General features: G+C 40.4%; 1 protein-coding gene across 8 annotated transcripts in view; it reads right to left on the reverse strand.

The window, feature by feature from the left end:
* Window positions 1-18,292, reverse strand: part of LOC109040750 (syntaxin-1A) — a 114,875-nt gene that overhangs the window by 57,518 nt on the left and 39,065 nt on the right. For all 8 annotated transcript variants that reach the window (XR_011899903.1, XM_019056783.2, XM_072300638.1 and 5 more), the window contains exon 3: window positions 7,480-7,579. Coding sequence is in view for 7 of the 8 variants with exons in the window: in XM_019056783.2 (XP_018912328.1) it covers window positions 7,480-7,579 (100 nt within the window). In the remaining variant the exon portion in view is untranslated. The remainder of the gene's footprint in view (window positions 1-7,479; window positions 7,580-18,292) is intronic.

The raw sequence follows: 18,292 nt of genomic DNA on the forward strand, positions 1-18,292 counted from the left end.
TTGGAGTAGGCTGCAGATGCAGAGTCGTGATGTTGAATGGGAGGAGAAAAGGGGGCAGAGATAGGGGGATGGGGGTCGGGGAGGCGAATCAACAATCGATTTGGCAACGGAAGAGAGACGGAGCTTAGGCGCCTCTCATCCCTTCTTCCAGCCCGCACCCCCGACTACGACTCACACGGAGTCTACTTAATACACTAACCTACATTCTACATTCATTTGGGAAACACACATCGGTGCCCTTGCCTCGCCTCCCGCGCCGCGTCTTCCTCCGCGTGGCTGCCGGGGCTCCCTCCAAAAAGCGCGACGAACTTCATCGACCCTAACCTTGTCAGAGGTCCATGCTCATCCTCACAACGAGACAATACATTATAAAGGATCCGTATTCCACTTTCAAGAGATGTAATGAGAAAGATGACAGGGGATTAAGGTGATTCGATGGACGCCATATTTCGTGTCAGAGCGGCATGCGATATATCGCATCAATTGGTTCACTGGGGGTACGGCAAGGAACAAATGGAATGAAAGAAAGAACGGAGATGGGAATTCGGGAATGGGTTAATCAAAGGTTACAAAAAACGCCCGATTTGTGTAATGTTTATGCCCGTTTGTGACATCCATGGGCCGCGTTGACTTAAGGTGATTCGATGGACGCCATATTTTGTGTCAGAACGGCATGCGATGTATCGCATCAATTGGTGCCATTTTTCCAGCTACTCGTCATTTTTCTCCAATTTTGAGATCGCAATTCTGTTGTCAGGAGACTTGGGCACTCACTTACCAATTTTAACAAAGAAATTCAACGTAATAAAAGCGTGGTTTTTTTAGAGAGAAAACATCGCATTCGATACTGATATCCAAACTGCACTCGAATGCGATATTTTCTCTCTAAGAAAACCACGCATTTATTACGTTGAATTTCTTTGTCAAAATTGGTAAGTGCGTGCTTTGGCCCCCTGACAACAGAATTGCGATCTCAAAAGTGGAGAAAAATGACGAGTAGCTGAAAAAATGGAACCAATTAATGCGATATATCGCATGCCGTTCTGACACAAGATATGGCGTCCATCGAATCACCTTAATGATTTAAATTGATAGATTGCTAAGAATGTGGAAATCTATCCCTATCAGAACATGGAACCAAATTATCTATATTTTATTTCATATTCGAGTAATTTTGGCACAGAGTAGTTTTAATTTTCAAATTTTCGGATATTTCTGGCATTTCCGTCACCTTCCCTGACATCCACTTAGATTTTTGTTTTACCTACACTCATTTCTCCTACACCACATTAATAAAAATATTTGAATTTTTGTGTTACTTATGGATAATGTAGGAAGTGAAACACAAACCGATAAAAATTTTGTGTCAATTTTGGTACAGTTTGCGGTGGCTTTAGCACAAAGAACAATAGAGAGACTGGGTACCTACATGCATTCCTCCGATTGCGATGCTTGTATTCACCACTCAGAAAATTATCTATTAAATTTCTTCAAGAAAACTAGCTGGCATTTTCCCTTGAAATTGGCACCCTAAGGCTAAGGTTATTTTGTGTTTTACTTCCCGTGTGAACCAAACTTGTGTGTTGAAATTTTTCTCTGTGTGTTCTCTGCTTCTGGAAATTGGCTGAAAATGTTGAGCCGATGCGCTACTTGCTTCCTTGAGTATTCTTGTAAATTTCCTCACTTTTTCGGAGACTTGAGAGACGTAATCGAGCCTCGCTAATCAAACTTTTCTTCAGGAGTTGGGAAAAACTTCATTGGCAGCATGGAGCGAAGCATTGCGAGTTCACACTTCGCGCCATAGCGCCTTCAATTTTGCAGACGCAACGCGGACATCCATCAAGTACGAACAGTTGTATCTCTGCGCCGTCGACAACGCGTACTTTCCTTTCTTTATTTCCATATTTCGTTCGTTTCCGTTTGTCTTATTAGTAGTATAGTGATTCAAGGGCTCAGCAAGTAACACAGCCGAAGATGGAAAATATGTATTCGGGCCTCGTATTTTAACTTTTCTCCCAAAGCTGAGCGACTGTTCATTGGCGTATAGCGGAACATTGCGAGTTCTTGCCTCGAGCCATCGCGCCTTCAATTTTGTGCACGCAACACGGACATCCATGACGTACGGATAGTTGTATCTCTGCGCCGTCGTCAACTCTTAGCTCTTATCTATGAAGTGTTGGTTCCGTTTGTCTTGTTTGTAGTGGTGCTTCAAGGGCTATGCGAGCAAAACAGCTTAAGGTAGGAGAGACGTGTTCAGGCCTCGTTTTTAAAAACTTTCTTCCCGCAGCTGAGCGACACTGTATTTAAAAATCATCCTATAAAAACTACTATTAATTATTGTTTGAGCGCTTAAGAATAATTGACAGATTTTACCTTAGACTCTGAAAAAAGTGACCGACTTTTTATATAAATACAGCAGGACAGCCGCAAGTGCCGCAATATTTTGCATATGTGCCTTGTAATATTTTCAACAAATAACGAAAACGAACTACCTTTGAGGAGAGACTTCGGACTTTCAGACGGTGTCAAAGATGCTATTTTGCACAAGGCAGCAGTAAGTGTAGCTATCTCGCGGGATAAAGTAGACTTGCGGTTGCTTTATCGCAAAATACGTCCAATTTTGCGTACCTGCTGCAGTTAAAAAACCCTCGCATTTTCTAAATAAACTCACCCCTGCACTGCCGTGCAAAGGAAAAACGCTGTATGAACCTTCAGGCGTTGCCAAATTGCATTTGATACAACGCAAATTTCCTGGTAAATTTATGAATACATTCCTCCCAATTTTTCAGATAATTTAGTTCGCAATTTTACCTAAAGATTCTGAAAATTTAAAGGAAAAATATTCATAACTTTAGCACGGCAGTGCATGTGTTTGCTTTTTTAAAAGTAAGGAAGTCCACGGTCCAACCATAACATCCATCTTTGTACCGGGCCGATAAGGCACCTCCAGCTCAACTAACAACTTTGACTACCTTCGTAAATTCTTCAGAAATATCGAAACGTCAGGAAGACTTTCACTAGATTGTAAAAGCAGCGAGGGAAAAGTGCAACAGGCGAGTAAGAAAAGGAAAATTGGCCGAGACAGCCGCTAGAGCGGACTCAACAAGAATGGGGTCGCTCTCGAGATGGCGTGTAAAGCTTTTTATTTATTTACTTTTACACTTTTCATTGACGAGTCAAAGGGTGTGATATATTTGTTCCGTCGGTTACAGTAATAAATATACGGCTCCAGGAGCCGTTCGCTCGATCGCGTATAAAAATAAAACAAAGCGAGATAGTAAAATAATTCGAGCGGCAAAATCTTCGCGGAAGACCCGAACGCGAGACTATAACGAGACGTCTACTCAGCCGCGCAAAGGAAAAACAGCGTACAAAAATTTGAACGTTGCCAAATTTCCGTGGGACGAATAAAATTTTCTTAAGAACGAATGCAGATTGTTTCTTGATTTTTTCACAAAATTTCATTCTTGATATGATCGTAAAAGCCTGAGAACTTCACAAACAAATATTTGCATCTTTTCTTTGAATGAACATCTTGTCGGAGAGACATTTGGCAACGTTCAAAAGTTCATACCGTGTTTTTTCCTCGCAGGGCAGTGCTGGTCACGGACATCAAACGGTGAACGACTGGAGATGGGACAGGGCTTTTATGTTTTATTCTTCCTTCATCCATCTCATCAAACCAATACTGCAGATGCGGTAGGAAGTTAAGACTCGAGGGACACAGTGGTCAGAGTAGGACGAAACAAGAAAAGCAATATATAGAAAATGACTATATTCAGATTTGAGGAGATTGCGAGCTCAACAAAGTTTGGGAATACGCAGATATTCCCAACACACCAAGAACTAATCTTGGATTCGTTGGCGGTCATTGCTGCCTTTAGAACGAAAGATACACGAAAGGAGAACTGAAAGATTCGGAGATAGACACACATTACACTTGAGATCTGTGTTTTTCAATAATCTGTGCAAAACGTCCGAATTTTCACAAGATCTAAAATTCGAAGTTGTACATACCTATCTGCGGATTTGACCGCACTTTGACGGAAACTTTTGGTAGTAGTAGTGGTCCGTGATTGTGTTGGTTCATGTTTGTTCATCGAGTTTCGGGTGACACCATGAGCCAAACCAGGATGTCTAGTATTTTTTAATTTTGAAAAATCCTGATATTTTCCTGATATTTTACAAAAAAATCCTGAATTTTTTCATTTTGAAAATTCCCGATATTTACCTGATTTTTCTCGACTCCTGGCACGGTAGGCAAAAGGCATTAAGACTTTCTCCGCTGAGAAGATTTGCGTAAGAAAAGTTCCTAATAAAACGTATCCGATTTTTCGGATTTTCCTGATTTTTTCCTGATCGGCCAATATTCCTGATATTTTCCGGATTTTCCTGATGCTAGACACCCTGCAAACAAGTTTCCCAAACTTTGACTTGTTTGCAAAACGAAACTGCCAACACGTTGTTGAAAATCAACAATGCAATAAGGCAAGTAGGTCCGTCAGGTAAGTCAATAGTTTAATGCTGAAGTCCCGAAAGTAAAAGCTTCCACCATGGCCAAGATATGAGTGGAGGATCTCTTGTCTCTGATTCTGGTCTACAGAATTCAACGCGATTTGGCAACATTGTTCGGATAGTGGGAAAGGAAAACCCGCGCGCCAACGCGGGAAAGTGACGCGATGCAACGGCAACGGCAACGGCCAACGTCGAGGATCCGATGCCCCAGTTGGCAAGGATGTACGCCGTTGAGCTGGCGACAGGGGACGCGCGGGGCACGGAACGGGGGGTGGGGGAGGGAGTGCCGCGCCGCGCCGTCCCGCGATCAATTTTTATTTTTCTACCCGTGCTTGTACGAAGACAACCCCCATTCCTACCAGTGCTACTTTCGTGCTCCGTTCCCTGGCTCATTACACTCGAATTCACGTCGCGGGATCACATTCGCATTCCGCCTTCCTACATCCAGTAGTTACGATCGTTTTACCGTTTGATTACCGGTAGCTCCGGAGAAAAGTCCACCACCGATGAATGGTTACAAATTCGCCCCACCGTTTGAAACGGGGAGGAGCAACAGGACTTCGACATTTTTTATCCCGCGCGTTCGAGAACTAATTGGCTCTTTTTGGCAAAGGTAACGGATAAAAGAGGTGGGGGTTGTTGGATGATGGGGGCGTTTTCAATTAATTGTGGCGGTACCCCAGTAAATTAGGTTACCAACCCAAATGTTGCGGTACTACCCCAATGACTAGGAATAGTACCACAATTTTAGGGGATGACTCCTAACGTTTTTCCCCCGTGGAGGGTATCTGTATCATTATGGGCCGAAATCGGTACCACCCTAAATAAATGCAACTCGGGCGTTTTTTGATAGTGGGACTCTACTGCCGTGCTGAGGAAAAACGCCGTATGAACATTCGAGAGTTGCCAAATTTCTTTCAATGAAATGTTTACTTTTGGGGAGAGCTATGAATATTTCATCGTGGAATTTTCAGATAATTTAGATGTAATTACAAAGAAAATGCTCTGAAAAATTTAACGGAAAATATTCAAGAGTTGCCCTAAAAATTCGTATTTAATCTAAGGAAATTTGGCAACTGACGAAGGTTCATACGGCGTTTTTCCTTAGCACGACTGTATAGTAGGCGTGCAATTAGCAAAAATAATTGGTTTAAGCCGACCATCGAATCTCTCCAGTGACATAAATAGATTGCACTAAAAACACGGGTCTGCTCTGAAAACCGAAAATGGTAATTTCTCATGGTTTTTTTCGAATTGACGCAAAAATCACTCGAACACTTCCTTGCGCTCTCCTCACAAACAGCATACACCTTAAAAATGGGATCATAAGACCATTTTCGGCTATTTCCGGTACCAATATTTCTCACAATAAAGAATTGAGTGATCTGCTAAGACCAAATATCTTCAGGAAATTTAGACTCCACTGTCAAAAAAATGCTAAAATTACGGCAATCTAGAATGAGGCCGTTTTTGGCCCTTAATGTGACATCCACCCTTCTTTTGAGTTCATGATGTTCATAAAACTTAGACGTGAAAATATCGATGATTGCATTAAATGTGACTGCTCTGAAACGTGATAATTCGTTGAAAACCGATTATGTATCAATTTCCAAAGCCTCCTTCATCTCATGGGATCTTATTAAAGAATGGACGACTCGAGCACTTTATCCTCTGACCATTGACTCTTACTGATTGCTATGATAGAACAAATCGGAGTTAAAAATTTATGTTAAGGCTCTGCGTATGACTGTTTCCCATGAGAAATGTCATCTTCATGATTTGAAACAGGCATGGATTACACCGAATTGGATATCGACGGCAAACTTTTTAAGCTTTATTAAATAATAAACTTTTACGTCCTTGACTGAGGAAATTGACCCGATGCTTTGTTATTGGTGCATTTGGTATCGAAAGATGTAATGATCATTTTCATCGAGTTCGTTTCATTTTTAGCGTCAATTATTTCCTGATACGGATGCTAGAGAGATGTGTAGAACATATTTAGAAGCAATAAAAAGAAGCTGGTTTAGTTCAACGGTAATTCAACCTCACACCTCAGGAATCGTTAAAGCTTCTTAGTGGAAGTTTCCAGGTTTTTCCTTCTTCACCGAGGGCAGTTTTAGCCTTCTAAATCTGGCGAGACGAAGAAAAAAGATTTTAAAAGCAACTGCTCGGAACTTAATTCTCTCTTCGAGTTTCCGTAATAATATATGTGCTCGAGCTACATCTGCACTACTCGCAGACCGGTTGCTCCGGAACTACCGCTCTCCGGATTTATCTTTGTCATCTTTTTTCTTTTGTTCAGTTTTTCTTGAAACTCCTTTTAATTACTTTTCCGAGTTCCTGCCTTTCCCCACGTTTGGCCACGCTGCCTCTCCCTGTCGTTTTATATCCCTCCCATATTCTGCCCTCCATTCCATCCGCTAAACTTGATTTTCTTCCTTCATTTCACGCTGAGGGCGAAACTCCTCATTTTCTTTTCAAATCTTGGCGAAATTATCTCTTCATTTTCATGTTGTTTTTCCTCCTGCATAAATTCTGAGGGAGCTTTCGACGACTGGTTTTTTTCTTTGTGCTAAAGGCTAAGTTTAAGTGGATAATAAGTGCAGCTATTTGTAGTTGACTTCCAAAAAATACATGAAACATAATTTAGTCAAAGAATAATTTTTTAGAGTAGATTTCACAATGTTGCGTTCATTTTTACAAAACGTATGCCTCTTTACCAACCTATACCTTTGCGTACTTTTCAAATTCAATCGATAATATTCCAATAGACTGTACGTCGTGCAAAAATAAACTGTAGATACAAACTCCGGAAAAGGTAATCGATCCGAAAAAACTATTGTGACTTATTACTTTCCATTGAACGATGGCTATTATACTAATCTCCATTGAACTCACCTCTGTTGAGCACATAGTAAACTGAGAAGAAGAAAAAATGCAAAAAGGAAAACATTTACTTACTTTCATCGGTCTGAGGAGCTGAAAGGATGGCACTATGTTTTTTCTTCACTTCTTCTACATTCCTTTGTATAAGATCTATCATCTCTCGTATCTCTTCAACCTGCAACCAAGGAAATTTGATTAAGACAAGTATCAAACTGCATACACGAAAGACTAGTTAGAAATAGTTGAAAAATTGTTTTTGACAAAATAAAAACAAATGATACCACTTAAAGTTAAAAAATGAAAACGTTTTGTAGAAAAGAGATATTTAAAAGTCGCCAGAATGTACCGATTGTTCTACAATAAAAAGCTTAGTGCATCTCTGGGAATTCGCAAGAACTTCTAAATCGATTATAGATCGAAATTATGAGACCAGAAAACTTTGGGGAAACGCCTGAACTCCTTGGAAAACGCTGTCCAGGTCTCACATGAAAATTGATTTATGCCCTCACGTTCGCATGGCGAGTATAATGTTATTATTAGAGTCTTCACTAATTGCACACGTATTTTTTCAGAACTCTCCATGTGGAATTGACCCTATTGCTTACTTTTATCAAATTAAAGTAAGTTTTCGATCTGACAGACTCTAGTCGGTCAGACCAAGGTTAAAGAAGACGTAGTTGGGCATAATTTTTTCGCTGACTGACCGATATACCATTTGAGAGTTGCTGATAGTTTTGTACATGTGAAATGAAAAATATGAAAGATTGGGAAGTTCCGTAAGATATTTCATAGAACTGTGAAACATATTAAACGTTTTTTCAGGAGCTGGGTCAGCGGCAAAATTTCATGAAAAATAAAATCTTGATACATCACGTGAAATATTTCATGAAATATCGGAAATTTATGAAAGATATTGAAAAATACCGGTTCCTTTTCATGTTTTGCGAAACGTAAAAATTATGACTTTCTTCTATTTTTGTGTGTTTCAGTGAGGGTTGCATACTCTAGCCTCTGAAAAATATGAAATATTGCACAGCCTCGTGAAATTTCATGAGATATTTCACTGAAATGTATAATTTTTCATTTTTTCCTTACGTTTCATGCCACCCTGAGCTGGGTATGCAACACGCACTAAGAACACCGCATAGCAAAAACCACTTGCCTTTTAATAAATTATGCATTTAACTCCGAAAAATATGTTTCAATATCTTTTATAGGTTTCTAGAGTTTCAAGAAATATTTCACCTGTAATTCAAAGATTTTATTTTTCCTAAGCCCTGGATGGACGATCAAATTCCGAACCTATTCCGATCAAAGTAGACATGCTGATGACTGATGGTCACCAGCTACCATCAAATTTTGACGGGCCGCACTATTTTGTTCAAAGTATAAGATCAGAATGGAGTGCCACCATTCATAATTTCCTGCCTCAGGAAACATTTCTGCCCAGTTTCCATTTTAAAATTAAGCAAATTTATGAGTTTAAGACTGATGACTCCCGACACTTTGATGGTAATTGGTTCGGGAATTTGATCGTCTATCGAGGCCTATAAAAAATTACGACCATTGTTACCGAACGTAAGAAAATGTTCAGCCAACGTGACGAACTTTCACATCACTCTTTTACAGTGCTTAGGGTGAGTCTTAAGACCTTAACCTATGTATTTTTTAAAGGCACCGCCAACTTAAGTCACATAGAGTTGAGAGGGTGATTCTGCTTTAGATGGGAAAGACGCAAACGGCGCACAGTGGATCGAGTCAATCAGAGAGGTCGGACATGAAATTTTTAGATATAACCGCAAATTTCGATGTTCGATTCGCCGTGTTTAAAATTTTGTGAGGTGCTTCTGAAAGAAAATTTCACGAGGAATCAAATAGGACCACTTTCGAAACCTCAACTTTTTGTTTTGTGCGACCTCCCCTATTGACTCGATCCACCGTGCGGCGATGCGCCGACCATCTGCAAAACGATGTTCATGTTTGCAGAGGATTACTTGAATCTTTCTCGTCATGAGTGTCGGAGGATTGGATCGTTTAAGGGAGGAAGTCGACGCATAGTGGAATAAGACGATGGAAGAAGTCGGACAAAATTTGAAAGCTTTGAAAGCTGTATATCTTCAAAAATATGAGGCAGAAAAGTTGAAAAGAGGTTTCATCGAATTCTTCGTAAAATTTACTTTCGGAAGTGGAGATGTTGCATGTGTGAGGAATTTGCGATTTGACTGTTGATTCTTGTGTAAAAGTTCGCGAGAAACACGATGGTGCCACTGGTTTTCTCTGAAATTAACTCCCAAGCTCAAAAAAGCTCTCAAGTTGAGGCAAAAATGGAGGGGATATCCCGCGCTATCCTCAGAGTCCACCTCTACATCAAAACAAACTCTCCATGCAAAGATAAGGAGCAAATACATTGACAGGGCTGCCACCTTATTTGGGGACTCCAAAACTGAAAACACGGCAACCCTGCTAATGTATTTGCTCCCTATCTTTGCATGGAGAGTTTGTTTTGATGTAGAGGTGGACTCTCAGGATAGTGTGGGATATCCCCTCCATTTTGGCCTCAACTTGAGAGATTTTTTTGAGCTTGGGAGTTTATTTCAGAGAAAACCAGTAGCATCACCGTGTTCCTCGCAAACTTTTATGTGAGAATCAACAGTCAAATCGGAAATTCCTCACACATGCAACATCTCCATTCTTCGTAAAATTTCCTTTCGGAAATACTCCAAGAAATCGAAACTGTGAGGGTACAAACATTCAAATTTTGCAATTTTTGTTCAAAATTTTCAGCCCGACCTCTCCTAATGGCTTGTTCCACTGTGCGATGAAACAAGGATATCCGTGTTTGGACGCGACGCGTGCAGTGATTAGCACTTGATACGAGTGGCCCAGACTGGGATGCGGATGGGAGCTTGCTATCTCGAGAACTTTGTTTCCAAGTTTGACTCCATCATTATACATTCACTTCGCGAGAATCCAACTTCAAACCATCCACACTCTTCGCAAGTCCCACAAAATCTTTGCGAGTTTTGAAAACAACCTTGCGAAGCAGACTTCTTTGATCATTGGAGAAGATGCGCCGGGTTTGGATACCATCAGAAGCCAGAGATTTTTTTTTGGAAGGCGAGAGGTCATGCGGGGGCGCACAGTGGATCGAGTCAGTAAAAGAGGTCGGACAAAATTCGGAAACTTTAAACTCTTATAACTCCGTTTATAAAAAAAACTTTGAGGATCTAAAAGTGGTTTCATTGATTTCCTCGTAAAATTTTCTTCTTAAGAAACCCTTTGAAATATAAAATGTGACGCAATAAACACAAAAACTTGCCGTTTTACTCAAAAATTTCATGTCCAACTTCTCTAATTGACTCGATCTACTGTGGGGCGTAGGGAGCGTATGCCCGTTCGCCCGAAAAAAAAGAAGGAAGAAAAAGAAGAAAAAGAAAGAGGGAAGGAATGGAGGAAAGAAGAATGATAGTACGCTCATATTGTGGTATAATTATACTCATGACGAATTAGACTCATATTGAATATAAGATGCTTTAAAATTTCGAAAATTTTCTAGGGAGCCCTTTAGACCCTTCGTTCTTGGCTTTGATCCTAGACATCGGATGCCTCGCATTTAACTCGAAGTGTCATTAATTTCCTGACACAGATGGGTGTTTTTATGAGTGAGCCGCAAAAAGTGGTCCCTCTATGTTGAATTCTATTTATTTGTTTCAAAGATGGAAATCGCTTTTGAAAAAACGAAAATTAAGGGTCAGAAAGCTTAAATGCACCGATAAAAATATTTGTGTTCTTGTGTTACTTCTGGTTAATATAGGATATGAAACACAAACCAACACAAATTTTGTGTTACTTTGATACAGTTTGCCGTGAATTTAGGGCAGAAAACAATTAAAAGACTGAGAAACCCCAGAGTCAACCCAAGGCTTGGGTTATTTTGTGTTTTACTTCCTGTTAACCAAACTTTTGTGTTATCTCTTTCACTGGAAAAAAAACACATTGGATCTAGAGTCCAGACTCTTGAAAACATTGACAAGAAAAAGGACTCTTAATTCAATTAAATTTAAGCTTAAATCAAAAATAAATCCGCTAAAATTAAGAAGCTTGGTTCTTGATTTAAGCTTAAATCTAATTGAATTAACATTCTTTTTTCTTGTCGATGTTTTTAAGAGTCTGGACTCTAGATCCAATGTCTTTTTTTTTCCAGTGTTGTGTGGTGATGATATTTTGCTTCCGACTTTCCTATTAATCCTTCATTTTCGCAATGCTATATCAAAGCGCAGAAGAATGTATTTCAACTTGATTTGGCCAAGGCAATAGAATAATTTAGTTTCATTCGTCGAGGAATCGATGTGTCCCGGCGGAGTTTCCTGCTGGAGTTTCCTACGAGGATATTCCTGCGGGGACTAAACTCAGTCACGAACAGAAGCGCCGACTAGACCTGCGAGGATCGATCGCTCCAAGTTGAGCTTCAGGAGAGAGATAAGGGAATTGACTGCTTGTGGCCATGAAGTTCATCCCAGACCTGAGATCCGAAAAGCAATCGGAAACAGCGAATCTTGCGCTGGGGATGCAGAGCATTCTTAGCCTTCCCATTTTTAGATTTGGCCTTCCCGTTTTAAAAACTTATTTTTCCTAAAAAATTTTATAAAGATGACTTTTCTATGGCTCTGGACGCACTGGAAAAAAGCACATTGGATCTAGAGTCCAGACTCTTAAAAACATCGACAAGAAAAAGTACTCTTGATTCAAACAGAATCAAGCTTAAATCAAGAACCAAGCCTCTTAACTTAAGCGGATTTCGATTTGATTCAAGCAAAAATCCGATTGAATCAAGAGTATTTTTTCTTGTCAATGTTTTCAAGAGTCTAGACTCTAGATCCAGACTAGATGTTTTTTTTCCAGTGCGTATACTACCGTGATAACGCGATAAACACGTAATTTTTACCGCGATTTTACGAAGAGCAGAGATGAACTTTTACAAAAATATGCGGTTTGCCGGCTTTTCCATTTTAAAGCACCGTTCACGGGGCCTTCTCATTGTCACACGTGACCGATTGCAACTCACCCTACCACGTGGTTGAAAATTTTTTGTACCCCTGTCTTACGCAACTGAGGAGCTTTGCAGAAAAAGGACCTTCAAAAAAGGAAGTACACCCCCCCCCCTTCCAAATAGTATTCGGCCGGAAGTCGAAAGTTCATATAACTACGTCAAAACATGAAGCAGCAATTAGGTCTAAGAAAATTGGAAATTGAAGAACGTGGTTCTTGCTTCTTACGGCACAAAGTATATCGAGTCAATAGGAGAGTTCGGACAAAATTTGGAAACTTGAAACGCTGATGACTCCTTAGATGGAAAACTTTGAAGTTCTAAAAGTGGTTCCATTGGTTTTCTCGTGAAATTTTCTTGTAGAAACACCAGTTGATATTTAAATGTGATGGATTAACATCAAAATTTACAGTTTTAATCGAACATTTCAAGTCCAACCGCTCTAGGTGCCTCGATCCATTGTGCGGCAGTAAGTAAATTTTGATAAATTTTTGAAAATTCCAGGAAATACATCGCATGAAATTACAAGATTTACTTTTTAAGAAAGAATAGACACCGTATGGGTGTTTCACTGTTTCACGGCCTGAACTTGAGCTTGGCAACATAGGGCCGACCAGTCAACAGTCTCCGTTTTGAGGAATAACCAAGTAGGAGAGTATGTATTCAGAGCTTTCGTCGCTTCATGAGCTCGTTGTGAGGCGGGTAAAAACTTTCTGTCACTCGACGAAGGCGGCGGATTACAGTGACAGATTACCGTTTCTACCGTTCCGTCCGTACACCGCGCCGTGCCGGCCGTGCCATGCTGCTGGGTTAAAACGCCGTATGGACATTCGGACGTTGCCAAATTCCCTCCCATTAAATGTTTATTCTTTTAAGGAATTTTGGCATGGTTTTCCGTGGAATTTTCAGGCACTACAGATGAAATTGCGTATACCATTTCAGAGACGCAATGGACCACTAGACAAGGTACGAATTTAAGCAATCTGATACATGTTTCTTAACCAGAATTTCACGTAAAACACGATTCGCGCAACGAAAATCACTGAAACTAACTCCTAACGAAGATATTATCGTTTTTTATTTCACATTGGTTACGAGGAATTTGAACTGCCCGCTCTCAAGAAACTCAAAGCTCTACGTGAGTCAAATCGCTCACTACAACGGTTTCAGAAAGCTTCTCAATCGAGCAATGTTCATTTTCCACCATGTGTTGTTCAAACTATAGGTAAGCAATTTGCTATAGCTGAGCCAAAGCGTCAAGATTGAGGTTGCCGGATTTTTATACAACAGAGACTGTCATAATAACATTCAGCGCGCGATGTGAATCACGTAGAGAATTGAGTTTTCATGAGCGGGTGGTTTGAATTCACGTATCAAGAATCGTTAAATATCTTTGGAAGGAGTTGAATTCGGTAATTTTCGTTGTGCACGTCGTATTCTACGTGAAATTTTAGTTACGAATCATGTATCAGAATGCTAAAATTCGTACCTTGCCAATGGTCCATTCCCGAATAAATTGGAGAAAAAAATCCGCAAATTTTCGTGGAAATTCGTATTCTACTGAGGGAAAAACGCCGTATGGACATTCGGAGATTGACAAATTCCCTCCCATTAGATGTTTATTTTTTAAAGGAAGGACATTTGGAATAGTTATCCGTGGGATTTTCAGACACTCCAGGTGAATTTGCGTATAACATTTCAGAATCAATTGAAGAAAAATATCTGCAAGTTTCCGTGAAAATTCGTATTCTATTAAAGGAAATATGGCAACGACACTTAAAGCTGTCGCGGCCGAGTGAAGCGTCATCATTGGCGGGCGCAAGCCACACAATGTTCTGAATCACACAGGCGGATCCAGCAATTTGGCAACACCAGATTTCCTCCATTTAAACCGATGCTAAATAATCGATTATTATCGGAGCACCTGGCCCCTACAAGAATCGATAAATTTCCATAGGTTTAAAGGAGGAAATCCGGTGTTGCCAAATTGCTGCATCCGCCAATGCGAATCATAGTCATCTAAATTTTTAATTTGTGAAATATACGGACTATGTTTTACAATGAGGAACCACGATTTATATCTCATCGACAAAATTACCTACGTGCATAGGGAGACTAATGTCACTTAAGTTGCTTCTAGATTGAGCCAGAAATAAAAGTTTCATATTGCAAAACGTAGTCCATTGTAATAAGGTCTGAAAACTTGAGAAAAAAAAGAGGGAAAAAAGGGAGATAATTAAATCACTTCATTGGAGGATAATTTTGTATAGTTTTCGAGAAAAAAGAACAGGAAATTCCACAAATAGACTATTTCAGAGCAATTCACGGTTGGATGGCAAAAAATCGAGAACTGACTTTTGCATCTTTTATATAATGAATGAGAACGAACAAGTCAAAGCTCAGGCCTAGCCGCGGTTTCTGAATTAAATCCCATTTTCCGCGTCCTCTTTGGCACGTTGATCTATATAAGCCTTAGAATGGGCCCAAAGATAATCTTGAACGGGGATCTACACATTTTAGTTCAACGTTTCATCACCACATTAACAAAGCTTCAACATGTTTGTATTTTCACGAAAAAAAGAGAAAAGGAAAAAAAGAATATCAAAGAAAGATAGGAGAAACCCCCGATGCTGAAAAAATTACAGCATTGGTACAACATCAGCAGAAATTTTACAGAGAAATAGTTTCAAGTACCTAACTTTGAAAGGACGGCTCAAGGGAATATTTTAGACCTTCTTGGTAGAATTCGATACTTTTTGACCATTTCTCTTAACTTTTTCATACGGCGGCATATAATGCCTCGAAAATACAAATTACGCACACGATCAGGCCACTAAATATTCGTCATTTTGCGACAGATTTAAAGAAGTGATGTACACAAATTTCTGCTATAAAAAATAAAAGAAGGAAAAACATTGCAGAACCGTCTTCCCTCCTTACGTCTGTATAATCATGCTTTAATCATGAAGCCAACTAACCGCAACGGCTAAAAAGGACATGAGGTCCATCCCGTTTTGACTTCATCATTGACACCGATCAATGCAGCAACTATTCGAACTCCTGAGTCGCGAAATTGCCTACCCGCCCAGTTGAAGGCGTTTCATACTGGGCCAACTGAGACTGACAATGACCCTCATACGTAGTCTCACCGGCTCACGTCTTGTATGCAAGACAGCCAGGCGTTAAGAGCTCAGACTGTTTAAACAGTTAAATTTGAAAGCGAGGTTCAAGAATTTTGCTGAAGGCTTCATCAAACGGAAGAGAAACATTCAAAATGATGCGAAAAGAATTTTTGTTGTTCGATGACCAGAATCGTGGGAAGAAACAACACCTCGACTTAATATAGATTGATTTTGGCAGAAAGGAACGATGTTTTTGGAAAACAAGGGTCCGCTTGTTCTATGATTTCCATTTTCATTTCTCAATGAGAAAAGTATCCATATCAAAATTTGAATTTGAATGAATATAATGAGTTCCCTGGGTTTACCGAACGAAAAAGTCGATTTGCTGCAAAAAACTTTTTCTCCATAATTTAGTTACCCTCTTCTTGACTCCCGAATACAAGAAGAAAAAACGGAATCGATTCAAAGAAGGGAGCCAAATAGATTAATGCTTGCTGTAGTATTCCTTCAACCAACTTACAAGCGTACCCTCTGATCGCAAAGCCAAGTAGGAGAACATTGCATTGAGGAACTACTATTTCTGGGTCATTCATATTAAACTTCTATCTGCATGGAGAATCAAATGGCATATGTGTTGTTTATAAAATAAGCCAAAAATAGTAATTCCTACATGTGAAATACAGCCCATTCGTTTCCTTTCTGGTACACTTAATTATACAATGTGCCTTTACGACATCCACTTCAAATGCTGATTCCCTTTTATTTTAAACTGATACATCCTGAGGTTCCACTATGAAATACCTACTCTATTTCTCATTTCTCTGTTTCTTGGCCGTACTTTTTCTCCACATAGTAAAGGCAGCGCTATTTTATCATCCGCACCCACTTCATTCGGGCAAGACGATTAGTCTTCTAACGATCAAAACTTTAAAAGTGATAAAAAAGTAACGAAAATAGACATTTTCTAGTCCTCGGTTTTCTCCGGCTCTCGGAAGGAAGTGAGAATTGGAACATTTAAGCGTACTTAACATAAGAATGGATTTAAACTGCCTTGAAGTACACTTAAGAATACCGTGCAAATGACTTGGTGAAGGCGGGACTGGATAACGTCCGAGCGGGAAAGATAAACAGAGATGATAAAAAATGGCGGAAGGAAGGGGAAAATTTGCGAGGAAGTCCCCGAACGAGGCAGGGTGGCGCTACGGGCTACGGCCGAGGGTGGCGCCCGGGACGTGAGGAGGGGGGGAGGTGGACGGAAAGGCCGCGGTCGCGCAATGGAGCAACAGCAACATCGCCCCCCCCCTCTTCCCGCAAAACCCCCGGCCCCATCACATGCACTCACTGCACTGGATTCCCTGTGCCGTGGCGTGGCGGCGACCTTGACACCCGATGACGCTTGCGCGACATTTGACCTTTCGTAAAATCAACCCCCACCGCATTGGCATCCGCGTCCGCCGCAGATGGTCAGTATATTTGTGACCCTTCACAGGAGGGGCCTTAATTTCATCTGGAGGAATTTTCTGATTTGGAAAGAATTTTCTGGGAGAGATTTTTGGTCGAGGCGCGGAAAAAAGAAGGGGGGAGACCCAACCTGGACATTCCCAATTAATTGTAATAAATTAGGCTACAAACCCAAATGTTGCGGTACTACATGAGTAAAATTTCACAGGAAAACCACGATAGATTCCCCTTAAACTATCTTTCAACCTTCAAAAATGCCATTTAGGTTATGAGGCCGTAATGGAGAAGATAGTTTACGTTATAATGAGAGTCCTCCACTATATCCAGCCAATCTCTCCATGCGTAAATATGGAGCAAATAGGGGCTAGGGGATGGGAATGGGAGAGCAATAGGGGCAAATACATGGTTGCCATTTTGTGCGCGGCCTCTAAGGCTGCGGCTGCGGCAACGACAATCCTGCTCGACCTCTGATCTGTGCGTGGAGAGTTTGACTCTTCATAGGAATGAACTCATTATCATGACGTAGGTGAAGCACTCCATGACAGCCTCAACTTAAAGGGCTTTTTTTTTAGCTTGAAAGTTCGTTTAAGAGGAAAGCAGTGTCATCTCCCTATTTTTCGTGACATTTTACGTAAAAAACGTAATTCATTTGGAAATTCCCGTTGAATGCAAGAGCTCCAATCTAATTACTATCCCGTCACTAACGCGTAAAGCATGTATTATAAGCTTCTAAAGTTTTTTTCTACAAAGCCGCCTTTGAGCAATGTCCTATATTGGGCACTTAACAATTCTGCCTTGCTAAAGAAAAACTGCGTATACGCCTTCAGATGTTGCCATATTTCCTTCAATAAAAGTCAAATTTACCGGGTTTGTGAATATCATTTTTTCTCAATTTTTCAGACAATGGAGTTGTTGCATGTGTGAGGAATTTGCGATTTGACTATTGATTCTTATGTAAAATTTTGCGAGAAACACGATGGTGCCACTGGTTTTCTCTGAAATAAACTCCCAAGCTCAAAAAAAGCTCTCAAGTTGAGGCCAAAATGGGGGGGATATCCCACGCTATCCTGAGAGTCCACCTCTACATCAAAGCCAAACTCTCCATGCAAAGATAGGGAGCAAATACATTAACAGGGTTGCCGTATTTTCAGTTTTGGAGTCCCCAAATAAAGTGGCAGCCCTGTCAATGTATTTGCTCCCTATCATTGCATGGAGAGTTTGTCTTGACGTAGAGGTGGACTCTCAGGATAGCGCGGGA

The sequence above is a fragment of the Bemisia tabaci genome, chromosome 5, assembly GCF_918797505.1.
Source record: "Bemisia tabaci chromosome 5, PGI_BMITA_v3".
Taxonomy (NCBI): Eukaryota; Metazoa; Arthropoda; class Insecta; order Hemiptera; family Aleyrodidae; genus Bemisia; species Bemisia tabaci.